At 67.5% G+C, this 13,977-nt stretch overlaps 3 protein-coding genes across 5 annotated transcripts; 1 reads left to right on the top strand and 2 right to left on the bottom strand.

Annotated features, from left to right (window-relative positions):
* Positions 1-285: 285 nt before the first annotated feature.
* Positions 286-1,084, bottom strand: LOC149860702 (protein S100-B-like). The gene is made up of 3 exons (XM_090054844.1): positions 900-1,084; positions 511-646; positions 286-423 (listed from the first exon to the last, which is right to left on the bottom strand). Exons 1-3 carry the CDS (start codon positions 920-922, stop codon positions 286-288), a joined length of 297 nt encoding a protein of 98 aa, XP_089910970.1. The 5' UTR covers positions 923-1,084.
* A 789-nt stretch (positions 1,085-1,873) lies between these two features.
* MCRS1 (microspherule protein 1) lies at positions 1,874-5,343 on the top strand. Of its 2 annotated transcripts, none has more exons than XM_090055927.1 (14): positions 1,874-1,993; positions 2,253-2,382; positions 2,490-2,628; positions 2,879-3,037; positions 3,165-3,274; positions 3,419-3,527; positions 3,637-3,775; positions 3,874-3,949; positions 4,103-4,131; positions 4,244-4,336; positions 4,562-4,644; positions 4,766-4,853; positions 4,967-5,094; positions 5,185-5,343. In XM_090055927.1, the coding sequence occupies exons 2-14, from the start codon at positions 2,273-2,275 to the stop codon at positions 5,269-5,271; spliced, it is 1,350 nt and encodes a 449-aa protein (XP_089912053.1). In that variant the 5' UTR covers positions 1,874-1,993; positions 2,253-2,272; the 3' UTR covers positions 5,272-5,343. The 2 variants fall into 2 exon arrangements, with proteins under 2 accessions (XP_089912053.1, XP_089912052.1); XM_090055926.1 differs by having other exon boundaries at positions 2,876-3,037.
* Positions 5,344-5,471: 128 nt separating this feature from the next.
* Positions 5,472-13,210, bottom strand: KCNH3 (potassium voltage-gated channel subfamily H member 3). Of its 2 annotated transcripts, XM_090055925.1 has the most exons (14): positions 12,699-13,210; positions 11,355-11,588; positions 11,087-11,221; positions 10,869-10,999; positions 10,540-10,801; positions 10,291-10,448; positions 9,935-10,142; positions 9,577-9,858; positions 9,009-9,208; positions 7,798-8,047; positions 6,521-6,986; positions 6,310-6,407; positions 6,138-6,205; positions 5,472-6,059 (listed from the first exon to the last, which is right to left on the bottom strand). In XM_090055925.1, the coding sequence occupies exons 1-14, from the start codon at positions 12,772-12,774 to the stop codon at positions 5,541-5,543; spliced, it is 3,087 nt and encodes a 1,028-aa protein (XP_089912051.1). In that variant the 5' UTR covers positions 12,775-13,210; the 3' UTR covers positions 5,472-5,540. The 2 variants fall into 2 exon arrangements, with proteins under 2 accessions (XP_089912051.1, XP_089912050.1); XM_090055924.1 differs by lacking the exon at positions 12,699-13,210 and having other exon boundaries at positions 11,355-12,684.
* Between the last annotated feature and the right edge of the window lie 767 nt (positions 13,211-13,977).

The following is a 13,977-nucleotide window of genomic DNA, read 5'->3' as shown; positions in this document are numbered from 1 at the left end:
GGGGAGCCCGGACGTCTGGGTTCCCTCCAGCTCGGGGTGGGACATGGGGTCTCCGGGGGAGTTTAGAGGAGGGGGGCCGGGGACCCCAGACACCTGGCGTCCACCCCTGGCGGTGGCAGAGGGGTGGGGTGGTCAAGGCAGAGGGTCCTGGGGCCCAGGAGTCTCCTGGCACCAGCTTTGTGCCTCAGTTTCTCCAGAGTCCTTGCATGGTGGGGAGGCGGCCATGGTTCAGCTTGAGCTGGGGATGAGGCAGGGGGTTCGCCCCCCCCCCCCCCCCCCCCAGGGCTACTGGAGGAAGGAGGTGCGGCAGGCGGCGGTCACCATGGCGACAAGTGCAGTGTACTCCTGGAAGTCGATGCTCTGGTCCCCGTCTGTGTCCAGGTCCCTGAAGAGCCGCTCCAGGGTGTCGGGGTCGCGGATCTCCTGTGGCGAGGCCGGGAACGGTGGGTCCGGACAGGGCAGGGGGGTGGGGAATGCAGCTGGCTCTGGGGTGGGCCAAGGGGCACCTACCTGCACGAACTGGGGCAGCTCCCGGTTGACCAGGGCTTTGAGATCCGCCTTGCGCAGCCGGCCGCGGCAGCCTGAGTAGTTGTGGAAAACCTGCATGATGGAGACCAGCGCCTGCTCCAGCGCCGTCAGCGCCACGCTGCAGGCGAGGGCACGGGGTGAGGGGGATCTCCCTGCACAGTCCACTGGGACCCACCAGGGGCTGCCGGCATCTAGGAGGCCTCTAGGTCAGAGGTCACTCACTAGAGCTCCCTAAGTGCTAGTCATCATCCCCGCCTCCCCCTGGGATCCACCCCAGAGCCAGCCGCCCACCCGCAGGGCAAAAGGCCTGGAGTAAAAGCGGGGGGCGCAGAGCCCCAGGATGGGAGCTGCGCCACGTCCCTGCCGCTTACCCCTCCTGCGGGCGGCAGGCCATGTCCCGCAGCCCTGGAGCTGCCCGTGCGCCCCGGTGGTTGCCTGAAGCAAATGGCCTCTGCACCACGCGCTGCCTGCCGGTGCGATGCCATCTCGCCCGCCCGCCCCCCCGGACTAAAAGCCCTGGGAGGCTCTAATGGGGCCAGGGCCATTAGCAGATGGCGCCCAGATGGCTCCGTCCATCTGGGCACCCCACAGGAGACGGCTGGCAGGAAGCCCGGGTGGGGGTGGGGTGGGGTGGGGTGGGGGGCCTGGAACTGGAGAGGTTTGATCGGGGGTGAGTGCGAGAGCACACCTGTGAATGTGTGCATGCGCCCACACACCTGTGTGCATCTGGCGTGTGTGTGTGTGTGTGTGTGTGTGTGTGTGCACGCCAACCCCTGTGCATGCACTTGCACGTTCCTTCCTGTGCATGGGCATGATTGCATGTCTGTGTGGGTGTGGGTGTGTGTGCATACCTGTGTATGAGCATCCACCTGTGTGTGCATGTGCACATGTGTGCGTGCCTGTGCCTCCGCCTACACCCATAGACGTGCGTTTGTGGCGTGCATGCACAGAGGTGTGGGCAGAGGCGTGTGTTTGTGCCTCTGTGTGTGTGAGAGTGGTGACCCGGGGCTACCGGCCCCTTTTGCTTCCTCCTGGGGCCCTGGCAGCGGCACACGAGGGTGCACCAGGATCGGGGTGCACTAGAGCCTTGCATGGTCAGGCTCGGGGGAGCCGGAGGCCACGTCCAGGCCTAGGGATGGGGGGGGAGGGGTTTGCTGGAAGCCCCGTTGCTATGGTAATGAGCCTGTTGCCTCGCCGCTGCATCAGGTTGCTATGGCAATGGCGGGGGCAGCTTCCGGGCGCTGCCCTCCTGCAGGACCCCGAGCCGGGGCGGTTGCGACCCTCAGCTTCCTGGCCGCGGCCGCGCCCCATAGAAAGATGGCGGCCCCCATGGAGGCACCAAGTTGGGCTGGGCAACATGGCGGCGCCCATGGAGAAAACCCGGAAGTGACTCCTCTCTTCCTGTCAGAGACCCGGAGGTGGTTCCTCGTCCCTGGCGGAGCAGGAGCCGACGCTGCCGGGAATGGTGGGTCCGGACCCGTGGGTTATCTCCTGGTTGGGGGAGGGGATTTGGGACCCCGGACGCCTCGGTTTTCGACCAGTTTTGGGGGTCTTGGAAGCGCAGGCGCCCGGGCCCTGTCCCAGTTCCCGCGCTGGGCCCCGGTGCTGCAGGGAGATGTCCCTGGCCGCGGGCAGCCCCCGCTCCTCGCCCGGGCCCAGCCGCAGCCTCCGTAGGGAGCGGGGCCCTGCCGGGGGCGGTAGCACTGAGGCCTGGTGCCCCCCAGACGCGTTGGCCTCCAGACTGATGGCGTCGGGTGCAGCGAGCCGCTCCGAGGACGAGGAGTCGCTGGCGGGGCAGAAGCGCAGCTCGTCGCAGGCCTCGGGCACCATCCCCAAGCGCCGAAGCTCCTCCAGGTACGGGGGGGACCCTGCTGCTGCCCTGGGCGAGGCGAGGCCGCGGGCCGGGCTGGCCCCGGTCGCTCGTGGTGGGGACTCACCCGGAGCCCTGTCGCTGCTCCCAGGTTCATCAAGCGGAAGAAGTTCGACGATGAGCTGGTAGAGAGCAGCCTGGCCAAGTCGTCCAGCCGGGCCAAGGGCCCCAGCGGCGCTGAGCCTGGGCGCTGCTCTGGCAGCGAGCCCTCCTCCAGCGAGAAGAAGAAGGTGCGGGGCGCTCGAGTCACATGGCGAGCCCCTGGGGCAGGTGCCAGCTGCGGACCCCCAGGGAACATTTCCCGTGACCCCTGTCACTCCTCCCCCTACAAGAGCTGGTGCCTCCTTCCCCGCCACCCGCGTGCCCCCCATCAGTGTCCCTGGGTTCCTGCCTTGGAGCCTCCCTGAGCTGTCTGCAGGATGGCTGGGGCTGGGGTTCTGCCCCCCTCCCGACCCTGCTACTGGCTTTGGCCCTCAGCAGGTCTCCAAATCCATCTCGGCCCCTGTGGCGCCGAGCCCGGTGCCGACCCCCAGCCTGGCCAAGCGGATGAAGAAGAGCAAGCAGCCGCCACAAGTGACCAAGGACCTGGGGCGCTGGAAGCCCGCTGACGACCTGCTGCTCATCAACACTGTGCTGCAGGTGACAGGGAGGGGAGGAGGCTCTGGACGGGCCACGAGGTCCTGCCCAGATGGGGTAGCGTTTCAGGGGCAAGAGGGGGGCTCGTCTGGGCTCCTTGCTGAGGCCAGCCTTCTCCTGGGCTCTGCAGACTAACGACCTGACCTCGGTGCACCTGGGTGTGAAGTTCAGCTGCCGCTTCAACCTGCGGGAGATCCAGGAGCGCTGGTACGCGCTGCTCTACGACCCTGTCATCTCCAAGTAAGTGCTTCCCTGGACTGCAACCTTGGTTCCCACCGCTCCGGCCTCAGTTTCCACCCCTGCAGGGAAGCAGGGCAGCCATGGGGGGAGTGGGCTTGTGGGTCTGCCCAGGGGCTGGGCTAGCTGACAGTCTGCACCCCACAGGCTAGCATGCCAGGCTATGCGGCAGCTGCACCCTGAGGCCATCGCTGCCATCCAGAGCAAGCTGCTGTTCAGCAAGGCCGAGGAGCAGCTGCTCAGCAAAGTGGGCTCAGTAAGACCCTCCCCGACCCTCCCAGGCTGTGGCAAGAGGGGCTGGAAGTAGGGGGCTCCTAGCTGTATCCTTCCGCCCCCTCCTACTGAGCCATGTCCTGTCCCTCCAGACCAGCCAGCCCACGCTGGACACTTTCCAGGAGCTTCTACACAAGCATCCTGAGACCTTCTACCTAGCGCGCACAGCCAAGACACTGCAGGTGCATTGGCAGCTTATGAAGCAGTACTACCTCCTGGCCGACCAGACAGGTAGCGCCTGTGCCCACCTCCTCCCTGCTGCTAGCCCCGGGGCCATGGGCTCTGCCTGCCTGGGGGCTCCGGACCCTGACCCCCCCATGTATGTTCAGTGCAGCCACTCCCCAAGGGTGACCAGGTGCTGAACTTCTCGGATGCTGAGGACATGATCGACGACAGCAAGCTGAAGTGAGGGTGGCCGGGGTGTCCCTGCAGCATTGGCATGGCAGCTTCTGCTGCTCCCCAGGGCCCCTGTGGGACCGAGGTGGGGGGCTTTGTGGGGATCTCTAGGGGTAGCACGAGTTGGGCTGGGGGGGCACTGAGTGCAGCTTCTCTCTGCAGGGACTTGCAGGATGAGGTGCTGGAGCATGGTGAGTCATGGGGGGTGGGTGTGAGGAAGCCCCGTCCTTTGCCTTTGGTGCCATGGGACAGGGTGGAATGGGAGGGGGGCTGCCCCAAGTGCTCCCCCGTCTCCCCCCACAGAGCTGACCGTGGCTGACCGGCACCAGAAGCGGGAGATCCGGCAGCTGGAGCAGGAGCTGCACAAGTGGCAGGTGCTGGTGGACAGCATCACGGGTGAGTGCTGTGGCCTCCTGCCTTCCCCCCCCCCAGCACCAGCTGGGCTGCTTGAGGCTGGGGTATTATGATCCCGGCACTTGTTCCTGCCCAGGGCAGGAGGTCAGACTTGATGATCTGTTCAGGTCCCTTCTGACCCTTAAAACTATGAGGTATACACAACTCCCTCCCCATGTACTCCCAGGGGTTGGGGGGCATCTCTAAGCTTCATCCTTTTCCCCCCAGGCATGAGCTCCCCCGACTTCGACAGCCAGACGCTGGCTGTGCTACGGGGCCGCATGGTGCGCTATCTCATGCGCTCGCGGGAGGTGAGGCCGCCGGGCTCCGTTTGGGGGCTGCTGGGTGGGCAGAAGGTACCCTGAAGCTTGGGGGGGGGTGGGATCCCTCCTAGTGGAAGCTGGCACAGTTCTCAGGCCCGGCCCCTTGCAGATCACGCTGGGCAGAGCCACCAAGGACAACCAGATCGATGTGGACCTGGCATTGGAGGGCCCTGCCTGGAAGATCTCCCGCAAGCAAGGTGCGTCACGGGGAGGCACACGAGCCATGCTGTGCCTCGGAGCTGGGGTGTCTGTGCTGGGGGTGGTTGGAGAGGAGAGAGGCTCCTGCTCACCCCCTGCCCTGTCACTGTAGGCGTCATCAAGCTGAAGAACAACGGGGATTTCTTCATCGCCAACGAGGGCCGGCGCCCCATCTATATCGACGGGCGCCCTGTGCTGGGCGGCAGCAAGTGGAAGCTGAACAACAACTCGGTGGTGGAGGTGAGTGCAGCTGCGGTACAGGGTCAAGGGGGGGGGCCCAGGCCCGAGGCAGGATCTGACCTCCCCTTGACACGTGCCCTCTTTCTCCAGATCGCCAGCCTGCGTTTCGTCTTTCTCATCAACCAGGATCTGATTGCACTCATCAAGGCTGAGGCTGCCAAGATTACGCAGCAGTGAGGGCTGGGGGAGGGTCCTGCCTGTGGCCTGTGACTTGCGGCTGCACCTAATAAAAGTTTTGTGCCCCTGGCACTGGGCTCTCGATGCTGCTGGGATGGGGGGCTGCCGCAGGTGCCCCTGGCTGCCCCTCCTGCACGCAGTAGCTCCTAGTCCCCCCTGTCCTGGCACCCAGTGAGAGATGCAGGCTCCAAATGCAGGTTTTTAATTGAAAAATGAAGGGGCAGCCCTGCCCCACCATGCTTTATGCCCCTCCCCCAGCCCGTTGCCCTTCACAAGCCTGTGCCTTCCTCACGGCACCAACCTGCGCTGCCGCCGGCCAGGCCCTCACCTGCAGGGCCCTGGCATCCCAGCAGCGTCAGCTCCAGCCCATGCGGGTCCCAGGGCAGCGTTAGGGGTGCAGGACCCGGTGTCTTCTCCAGTCTGGGGCTTTGGGGCTCGCGGTCCTCGCAGTGGGCAGGCGCAGGGTGCAGGTTTTCATAGGCTTGGCCCTCAGCCTTGTGCTCTAAGCTTGTCCCTGCTGCCCAGATGGCGCCAGCACGTGGCCAGGGCGAACTGTGGGCAGTGGGGGGGGCCCAGCCCCAGGTTGCTGCGGGCAGAGCGGGGGCTGTGGCGCAGTCCAGGCCACGGCAGGGTGGCAGCTGGTGCGGGCAGAAGGTGGCAGCACCCACGTCTGTGCTCTGTGGGGCTGCGCCGGGGCCAGGTGGTGCTCGCAGGATGAGCTGTACGGCCTGGCGCAGCGACTGGAGCCCCTGGCGCATCTGCACCACCTGCCCCGACAGCTCAGCCACCTGGGGGGGGGGACGGGATGTGTGAGCCTCAGGGCAGCCTCGCGCTGCCCTGATGCAGCCGCCAGCCCCAGCTCTTACCGCCTGGCGCAACTTCTCCATGGTGCCAGCACTCAGCACCTCCGGTGGGGGGGCCAGCAGGCTGCTGTCTGCGGGGAAGGGGCAGCACAGGTTAGCCCTGACCCCCCTTCCCACTGTGCCCTCCTGCCACCCAGCCCTGGGCAGGGAGCACCCAAGGCGGCCCCAAACTCACCTGTCCCAGGAGAGGGACTGGTGCAGTCCGGCCCAACGTGGAAGTCAAATGTGGGCTTGTCAGCGCTGCAGGCGTCTTCCTCGATCCCGTCCACCACCCTGCAGGACAAAGTCCCCTCTGTCACCCTGCAGAGCCCAGGAGTCTGGGCCCCCAAGCACCCCCTTCTCCACACCCAGGAGTTTGGGCCTGTCTCATCCCCCTGCACCCCTACCTGGGGCTGAGGTCCGGGGGCCCAGTGCAGGACAGGCCGTGCAGCGGCAGGGCCTTAGGGCGCCGGGGTGGGGGGCGCGGGGCCCGGGGAGGGCTGGGGGGCTCAGCAGGGGCGTCCGGCTCGGCCTCCTCCAGTGTGGACAGTGGTGTGGGGTCCCCACTCTGTGAGCTGGTGTCGGCCTGCGAGGGGGGCGAGGGGGTGCAGTCAGTGCCATCCCATGCCCCCAGCCCCGCGGTGCCTGCCCCCACACTGCACACCTCAGGGCCGGCGCCCAGGTCGTAGCTGAGCTCGGCGCGCAGTGCGCGGCGGAAGGTGCGGGCGAAGTCAGGGTCGAGTGCCAGGCTGGCAGCCAGGCCACGCAGTGCCAGGCACTGCAGGTCGCAGTAGGTCAGGCCCTTCACGTCGGCGTTGGCCTGGCGCACGCGGCCCCGTGCCGGCAGCGTGCAGCCCAGCAGGTCGCCCTTCCCTGCAGCCATGGGTGTGTCAGTGGGGGGCTGGGACACCCCAGGGACTGCCCGACTCCATGCCCTGCGAAGGGGCATCCCCGGCAGACCACAGGAGCTATGTGTCCCCCCTCCTCCACCCCGTGCCCAGCCGGCTTTGCCCCAACCCCCAAGGCTATCTGCCTCTCCCCCTCAGCCTAACAGTCCTGTCCCCTGCCCCTCTCAAACATGGACCCAACCCTCCAGCCAACAGCCTTGGACATTGCTTTCAACTCCCCTCCACCCCCCCGACCTTCCCCAATTGCCTGGGCCAGGGGCTCTCCACCCCCCCAACTGTAATACCCCTGGGACCTGCCCCCCCAGTGCTCATGCTCCCCTCCCCCAGCTCAGAGCCATGGACATCTGCCCCCCACCCCCAATTCCCAGGTTTAGGGTCTCTTCCCCCCCAGTGTAATGCCCCCAGGATCTCCCCCTCAGCAATCAGGCCCCTCCACACTCACAGTCCATGCTTTGCTCCTGCTCCCCTAATCATGACCCCCCTGAAGTCCCCACCCCATTATTTCATGTGCATGTACGCACTGCATGCTTGCATGTGTGCATTTGTGTGTGCACGTGCAAATGTGTGCTTGCATGTATGTGTGTGTGTGTGTGCATGTGTATACACGTGTGTGTGTGTGTGTGTGTGTTTGAAGCATGGGTTACTATTATGCCCTCCCACCCCCAGGCCCAGGAGCACTATTACGGTGCAGGGGCCCTATCAGGACCATGTGTGGGGGGGTGTTCTGGGTCCCAGACGCCTGGGTCCCCGCCTGGTGTGGGGGCCCCGGGGCGCACCAAGGATGGCGAGCACGGTGCCGTCGCGCAGCACCTCCATGGAGCCGGCGCCCACGTAGTAAAGAGCCTGCAGGGCCTCGCCGCGGCGCAGCAGGAACTCTCCGGGGGCACAGAAGCAGGGGCGCAGCGCCAGCGCCAGCGCCCGCAGGCAGCCCCGGCTCGCGGTGCCGAAGGCCGGCAGCTGCAGCAGGTCACGGTGCAGGTGCAGCGCGATGTCGGCGCGCAGCTCCTCGGGCAGGCTCTGCAGCAGCTAAGGGCCGTGAGCGGGGGGTTAACCCTGCCAGGCACCTCCTTCCCCTCCCCTAGGGCCCAGCACCCCTGCTGCAGGCTGGGGACCCTCCCCGCCTCCCCTGTCCTGGTCTGGGAACCAACCCCGCCCTCCCCCTCCCCCGGTAGGACCCAGCACCCGCTTGTCCCAGCCTGGGGTGCTGGGTCCTACTGGGGGGGTGGTCTCCCCACAGACCTCGGCTCCCCCCTGCCCAGGTCTGGGAACCCCCCACCACTGTGCTACACCCCCCAGGGTGAGGGAGAGAGGCTGGGGCAGGCACCATGCACATGCGCACACACACACATGCACTCACACACATGCACTCACACAGCTGTGTCTACACATACACACACATCTGCGTTCACACACACACGTACACCACACACATGTCCAGAGGTAGCCACACTGCACCTCACACACGCACATGCTGTCTCTGTCTCATACATGTGGGGGCACACATCCATACACACAAGGACACGCATGCGCACAGGCATTTGTGTGCACACAAGCACGTAAACACACACACATACACTCATGTGTATACACCAACATGCACATGCACACACAAGGAGACATGCTACACAGGGACTCACATGCACCAGCCCATGGGTGCCTGCATGTGTATGCTCATGCACACACACGGTGCACTCCCAAGTACACACACACACACACACACACACATTCATGTCGAGACACCCACACATGCCTGCACACACGAACACACATGCTTGACAGGCACGCGCATGCACCAGCCCATGCCCTTGCATGTATCTGTGCGCAGCCCCTGCACAGGCACACGCCCACAAGCGCGCACACACACACACACACACACACACACACAGGCGCACCCCCCAAGGACACACTTGCATGTAGGCACTCACAATCATGGGTGCACACAAGGACAAACATGCTCCACAGGCCCGTGCACGCACACGCGCCGCACCTCGCGGGTGTCGATGCCGTTGCTGGCGGCCCAGGTGGTCTGGAAGAACTCGAGCATGCGCTGCCCCAGCGCCGGGGGCAGGCGGTGGATGCGGCTGTAGTCGCGCAGGTCGCGCATGCGGCTGTGGTACAGGAAGCGCCGTGCGTACATGCGCTGGATGATGGCCGTCACGTTGCCGAACACTACGGCGTGCATCAGTGCTGTGGGACCACCACCACCGTCAGCTGCCCCGGACACCCAGGACCCCCTTCCTGCCCGTGGCTTCCACCCAGGCGGGGCCGGGAGCCTGGATTTGCCCCTGCCCCCTTCCACCAACAGAGCGGGGGGTGTCAGGTGGGGCTGGGAGCCTGGGCACCGGGGTCCCAACCCCTGGTGCCGGGAGGGGAGTGGGGTCTGGTTCTCCCCTCACCCCCTTCCTCCAACGGAGCGGGGGGCTGGAGATTCAGGCTGTGGTGTGGCTGGGAGCCTGGACACCTGGGGCTGGATGGGAAGGGGTGCATGGTCTGGGAGCCCAGATGCTCGGGTCCTACCGCCAAGCCTTGTTGCCCCCCCGGCCCCCCCCCCTCACCCCCGATGAGCATGGTGCAGATGGAGAATATCTTCTCGGTGTCGGTGTTGGCCGAGACGTTGCCGAAGCCGACGCTGGTCAGGCTGCTGAGCGCGAAGTAGAGCGAGGTGATGTAGGCGCTGCGCGGCGACGGCCCTCCCAGCAGTTCCCAGCCGCTGCCGTTGCCCCTGCAGTCGGGGCCAGGGGAGGCCCAGGGCCCCGGGCCCGTGGGGGGCGCGCTGCAGTTCCTCCGCACCAGATAATAAGGGGTCTCCAGGCGCCGTGCCAGCTCCTGCAGCCAACCTGTGGGGTGGGGGCGCAAGGGTCAGGGCAACCACAGGGCAGGGACCCCCCCGGCTGCACCCCTGGACAGGTGTACCGATCTCGGGCAGCTCCGAGGGGCTGCTCTCGATCTCCAGCTGCCCCAGGAAGAACCAGACGCAGGCCACCCAGTGTGCCAGCAGCGCGAAGACGGTCATGAGCAGCGTGAGCACCACGGCGCTGTACTGTGAGTACCGGTCCAGGTTTGGCAGCAGCCGCAGCAGCCGCAGCAGCCGCACCGTCTTCAGCAGGTGGGCGCCGAAGTACTGCAGGGTGAAGGGCAGAGGGGAGTCCGGCCGGCCCTGCCCCGGCATCTACCCCACCCCGGAGCTGGTCCCGAGGCCTCCCCGGGGCTGGATGCCTGGGGTCCCCCCTCCCCGCCAGCCTGGCCCGAAGTCCGGGGCTGGCACGCACCACGTTGACCTTGAAGGCGTAGAGCAGGTCGAAGGGCAGCGCGGCCACCAGGTCGAGCAGGAACCAGCTGGTGAGGTAGTGCAGGAAGATGGAGCGCGGGTCGAACACCACCTGCCCCGACTTGCTGACGAAAGTGGTGCGGAAGTTCAGCACGATGTCTGCGGGGAGCGAGGGGTTAACGCCCTGGGGTGGCAGGGGGCGAGGGGCATGGGCGTCGCACAGCCCAGCATGGGGGAGCCGGGGGCTCACCCAGGATGAAGAGGATCTCCACGCAGAGGTCGCAGACGCTGGGGGGGGCGCGGGCGGGCGGCGCGGAGCCGGGGGCCGCGGCGGCGGTGCCGGGGCCCACGCACACGCTGTAGGGCACGGTCACGGCCACGTAGAGCGTGGCCAGCAGGATGACCCCGTCCCAGCCCGCCTTGAAGGAGCCGTAGTGCAGCAGGATGAAGGGCGCCGTGCGGATCGCGGCCACCTTGTACTCGGGCAGCGCCGGCTTGGCCCCGAACACGCCCTGGGGGCCGGGGTCGGAGGTCAGTGCCAGGCCGCGCGGCCCCCCCCCCTCCCCCAGCTCTGCGCACCTTGCTGAGCTTGTGCTTGCTCTTGCTCTGCTTCTGCAGGTGCCCCGAGAGGTGGTAGAGCACGGCGCGGCTCCGGCGCCGGTTGGCATTGAAGCCCTTGGCCCCGGCCCGGCCGTAGCGGCGCCGCCCGCCTGCGTGGAGACACGTGCCCATCACGCGGTGCCCGGGCCCCGCCGGTGCCACGTGCCACCTCCGCCCCGTGGCGCGACCCCGCTCACCTCCTTCTCTCCGGGCCTCGGCGCCGGGCCGGCTCTTGGTCTCGGTGATGTCCTTGTGCGAGACCAGGAAGAGTGCCACCTCGCCCTTCTCGTTCTTGATGGGCACCACGTCCAGCAGGCACCAGAAGGGCACGCCTGGGTGCGGGGGGGAGATGCTCTGGGCGGCGTGGCACCCCAGGGGTCGTGGCTCCCAGCCCCGACCACCAGGCCTGTCCGCGCTGCGGCCGTCCTGGCCCCGCGCCGCGCCCCCCCGCGCCCGGGCACTCACCGCCCTTGCGGTACAGCACGAGCTCGGCCTTGAGCTCGCGGCGCTCGTCCAGCGCGCGGCGGATCTGGCCCCGCACGAGCTCGGCCGTGTCGGGCCCGTAGAGGAAGGGGCAGGAGCAGCAGCGCTGCATCACCTCGGCGCGCGAGAAGCCCGTCAGGTCGCAGAAGCCGTCGGAGCAGTAGACCACGGGCGAGGCGCCGCGCACCTGCGCGTTGCCCAGCACGAAGTTGCTGTCTGCGAGACACGTGGGCGTGGGCAGGGGGCCGCGTGGGGTCCCCCCCACCCCCCACCCCGGCTGCGTTGCATACATTTGGCATGCTTGTTCTAGGCACTTTCCATGCATATACATCCGTGCGCGCACTTTGCATGTGATTCGCACGCGTTGCACACATCTTGCACGTCCTACCTGTGGCTGCGTGTATTTTGCCCACGCGGTGCGCAGCTTGCATCTCGTAGTGCATTCGCATGCGTTCTGCGCGCCCGCTGCATGTGTCTGTTGCCCAGGTTTTGCGCGTATTTGCCTGCGGCGTGTGTGTACTCTGCATGTGTCTGTGTGCTTTGCAGGAGTTGTGCATGTGTTTGCACGTGCTTGGCACGGGGGTGCGTGCATCTAGCATGCGTGAGTACCTTCGCGTGGATTTGGCATGCACGCTGCATTATCTGAACGTATTTGGCGTGCGCTTTGCTGGCTCTTTTTGCGCGCATGTTGCGTGCGCGTGCATGCATTGTTGCAGGCGCTGTGCATGTTGCTGCATGCATTGTTGCCTGTGGGTGTCAGCGCGCCCCAGCACGCGTGGGTGTGTTTTGCACGTCCCTCGCACACATCTGCACACGGGCCGCCCCGGGGGCGGGGGGCAGAGGCGCGATGCCCCCGCCCGCAGGCCGGGCGCTGTCCGCGGTGCTGGAGGCGGGGGCGCGGACCCGCGTGGCAGGCCGGGCAGCCCCCTGCCAGGCGGTGACGCGCCGCGGGGGCCGCCGCGCGCTAATTGCAGTTGCGGTGACAGGCGCTGGCGCGGGCCGCCCCCCGCGCACTGTCACTCCCGCCGCCGCCGCCGGGTATTTATAGCCCGGGCCACGGGTGGGGGGGGGGCCTGGGGGTTGGTGCCCATTTTACAGACGGGGAGACTGAGGCCGAGCCGGGCGGGCGGGGCCGACGTCCCGCTGCTGCCCGGGAGCAGGTGTGCGCGGGGCGGAGCTATTTCTATCCGCGGGGACGTGTCCCGCGCCCACGGGCGAAGCTGGCCGGGAGCTCCGGGCGGGGCGGGGGTGCCCACCCCGCAGCCGCTCTGTGTGCAGAGCCCCCCCGGCCCGGCCCACGCGCGGGGCTCGGCCCGCGGCACTCACGCGTGCCATCGAAGCGCGCGGCGATGGTGTCCAGGAAGGTGTTCTGCGGGGCCAGGAGGCCTCTCATCGCGGGCATCTCAGGGCCGGCGGCCGCCCCGCGCCGCCATCCTCCGCCGGGGCCCCGCGCCCGCGCCCGCCGCCGGCCGCCCCGGGCCGCCTGCGGGGAGCGCCCGCCGCTCAGCGCCCGCCCGCGCCCGCCCCGCGCCCCGCGCCCCTGCCCCGCACTTGCCCCGCGCGGCCCCGCGCCCGGCCGGCATGCCCCCGCGGCGCCCCGCACTCCCGTGGCCGCGGGGAGCCGCCGCCGCCCGCCTCCCGCAGCATCCTCCGCGGGGGGTTGCCATGGAGACTGCGGGACACGCCCTTAAAGGGCCAGGCCCGCGCGGAGCTGGGCCCCTGCCCCCCTCCCCCGTCGCCTAGGAGACGGTTTGGGACAAGTGGCGCCCGGGGGCGGCGGCCGGTGCTCGGCGCTGTACGGCGCGGCTGGGACGCGAAGGGGTTAAACGGCGGGGACCGCGCCCCAGGCTTGAACGCGGAGCCCTCGAGGGCAGCGGGGAGGGAGCCTGGGTGCCCCGCGGGGGCGGCTGGGGACCCCTGCCCCCTCCCCAGGACACTTGGCTTCCCCTCCCTTTCACGCCGGCCTGGCCCTGGAGCCAGCCCGGGGGCTCAGCCTCAGTTTCGCACTCTTTAAAATGGGTCCAACAGTACCCACCGCCCCAGGCCACGGGAATGGGGGCTGCAAGCACAGTCTCCCTTCTCCCCTCCCACAAAGCAGAGACAGGCTGACGAGCACGTCAAGTTGGGGGGGGAGCTGCTAAAAGCCCCTCACGGCTTCCAGGGTGGCCTTGCCAGCTCGATGCCCCTACTGCGGTTTTGCGCCATGGAGGCAACTGGGAGCGGGGTGAAAAATAACAGCAAAAAGAAAGAAAGATCTGCATTTAGAAGTGCCGTATTTAGCAGCGCCGGGGGAGGGCGAAGAGGAGCGGCAGCAGCAATCCCTGCTCCGCCAGCCTCCTGTCCTGGTTCAGCACCCAGGGGCCTGCAGGCCTGGTGAGGGGCACATCGCTGCCCGCTTCTGTGGCCAGGGGGCAGGCAGCATCATGTGCCCGGGTCAGCAAGGCTTGGACCATCCCATTCTCTTCAGCAAAGAAGGGAAAGTCTTTTGCAAAGAAAAAAAAGCAAAGCCAAAGCAGCCGGGAGCTGTGCTGGTGCCAGCATCAGAGAGGGAGGCCCAAAGGGACCTGGCCAAAACCCGGCAGGCCATCGCTGTGCTGCACGGTGG

The sequence above is a fragment of the Crocodylus siamensis genome, chromosome 6 (assembly GCF_052110815.1).
Source record: "Crocodylus siamensis isolate JL-2025a chromosome 6, ASM5211081v1, whole genome shotgun sequence".
NCBI lineage: Eukaryota > Metazoa > Chordata > Crocodylia > Crocodylidae > Crocodylus > Crocodylus siamensis.
Note: the sequence above shows the minus strand (reverse complement) of the source record. Positions and strands in the feature narration are given on the sequence as shown.

What these genes read in the sequence shown, in the direction of transcription:
- LOC149860702 (XM_090054844.1), bottom strand. Translation starts at nt 922, where the DNA reads ATGGCCTGCCGCCCGCAGGAGGG. An exon ending in GCCTGCCGCCCGCAGGAGGG is followed by an intron (nt 647 to 899) that starts GTAAGCGGCAGG and finishes CCTCGCCTGCAG; the next exon opens with CGTGGCGCTGACGGCGCTGG. An exon ending in AGCTGCCCCAGTTCGTGCAG is followed by an intron (nt 424 to 510) that starts GTAGGTGCCCCT and finishes GCCTCGCCACAG; the next exon opens with GAGATCCGCGACCCCGACAC.
- MCRS1 (XM_090055926.1), top strand. Translation starts at nt 2,273, where the DNA reads ATGGCGTCGGGTGCAGCGAGCCGCTCCGAGGACGAGGAGTCGCTGGCG. An exon ending in CCTCCTGGCCGACCAGACAG is followed by an intron (nt 3,776 to 3,873) that starts GTAGCGCCTGTG and finishes ATGTATGTTCAG; the next exon opens with TGCAGCCACTCCCCAAGGGT. An exon ending in GAAGATCTCCCGCAAGCAAG is followed by an intron (nt 4,854 to 4,966) that starts GTGCGTCACGGG and finishes CTGTCACTGTAG; the next exon opens with GCGTCATCAAGCTGAAGAAC.
- KCNH3 (XM_090055924.1), bottom strand. Translation starts at nt 11,964, where the DNA reads ATGCACGCACCCCCGTGCCAAGCACGTGCAAACACATGCACAACTCCT. An exon ending in ACGCCTTCAAGGTCAACGTG is followed by an intron (nt 10,143 to 10,290) that starts GTGCGTGCCAGC and finishes TTCACCCTGCAG; the next exon opens with TACTTCGGCGCCCACCTGCT. An exon ending in CTGCACCATGCTCATCGGGG is followed by an intron (nt 9,209 to 9,576) that starts GTGAGGGGGGGG and finishes GTGGTCCCACAG; the next exon opens with CACTGATGCACGCCGTAGTG.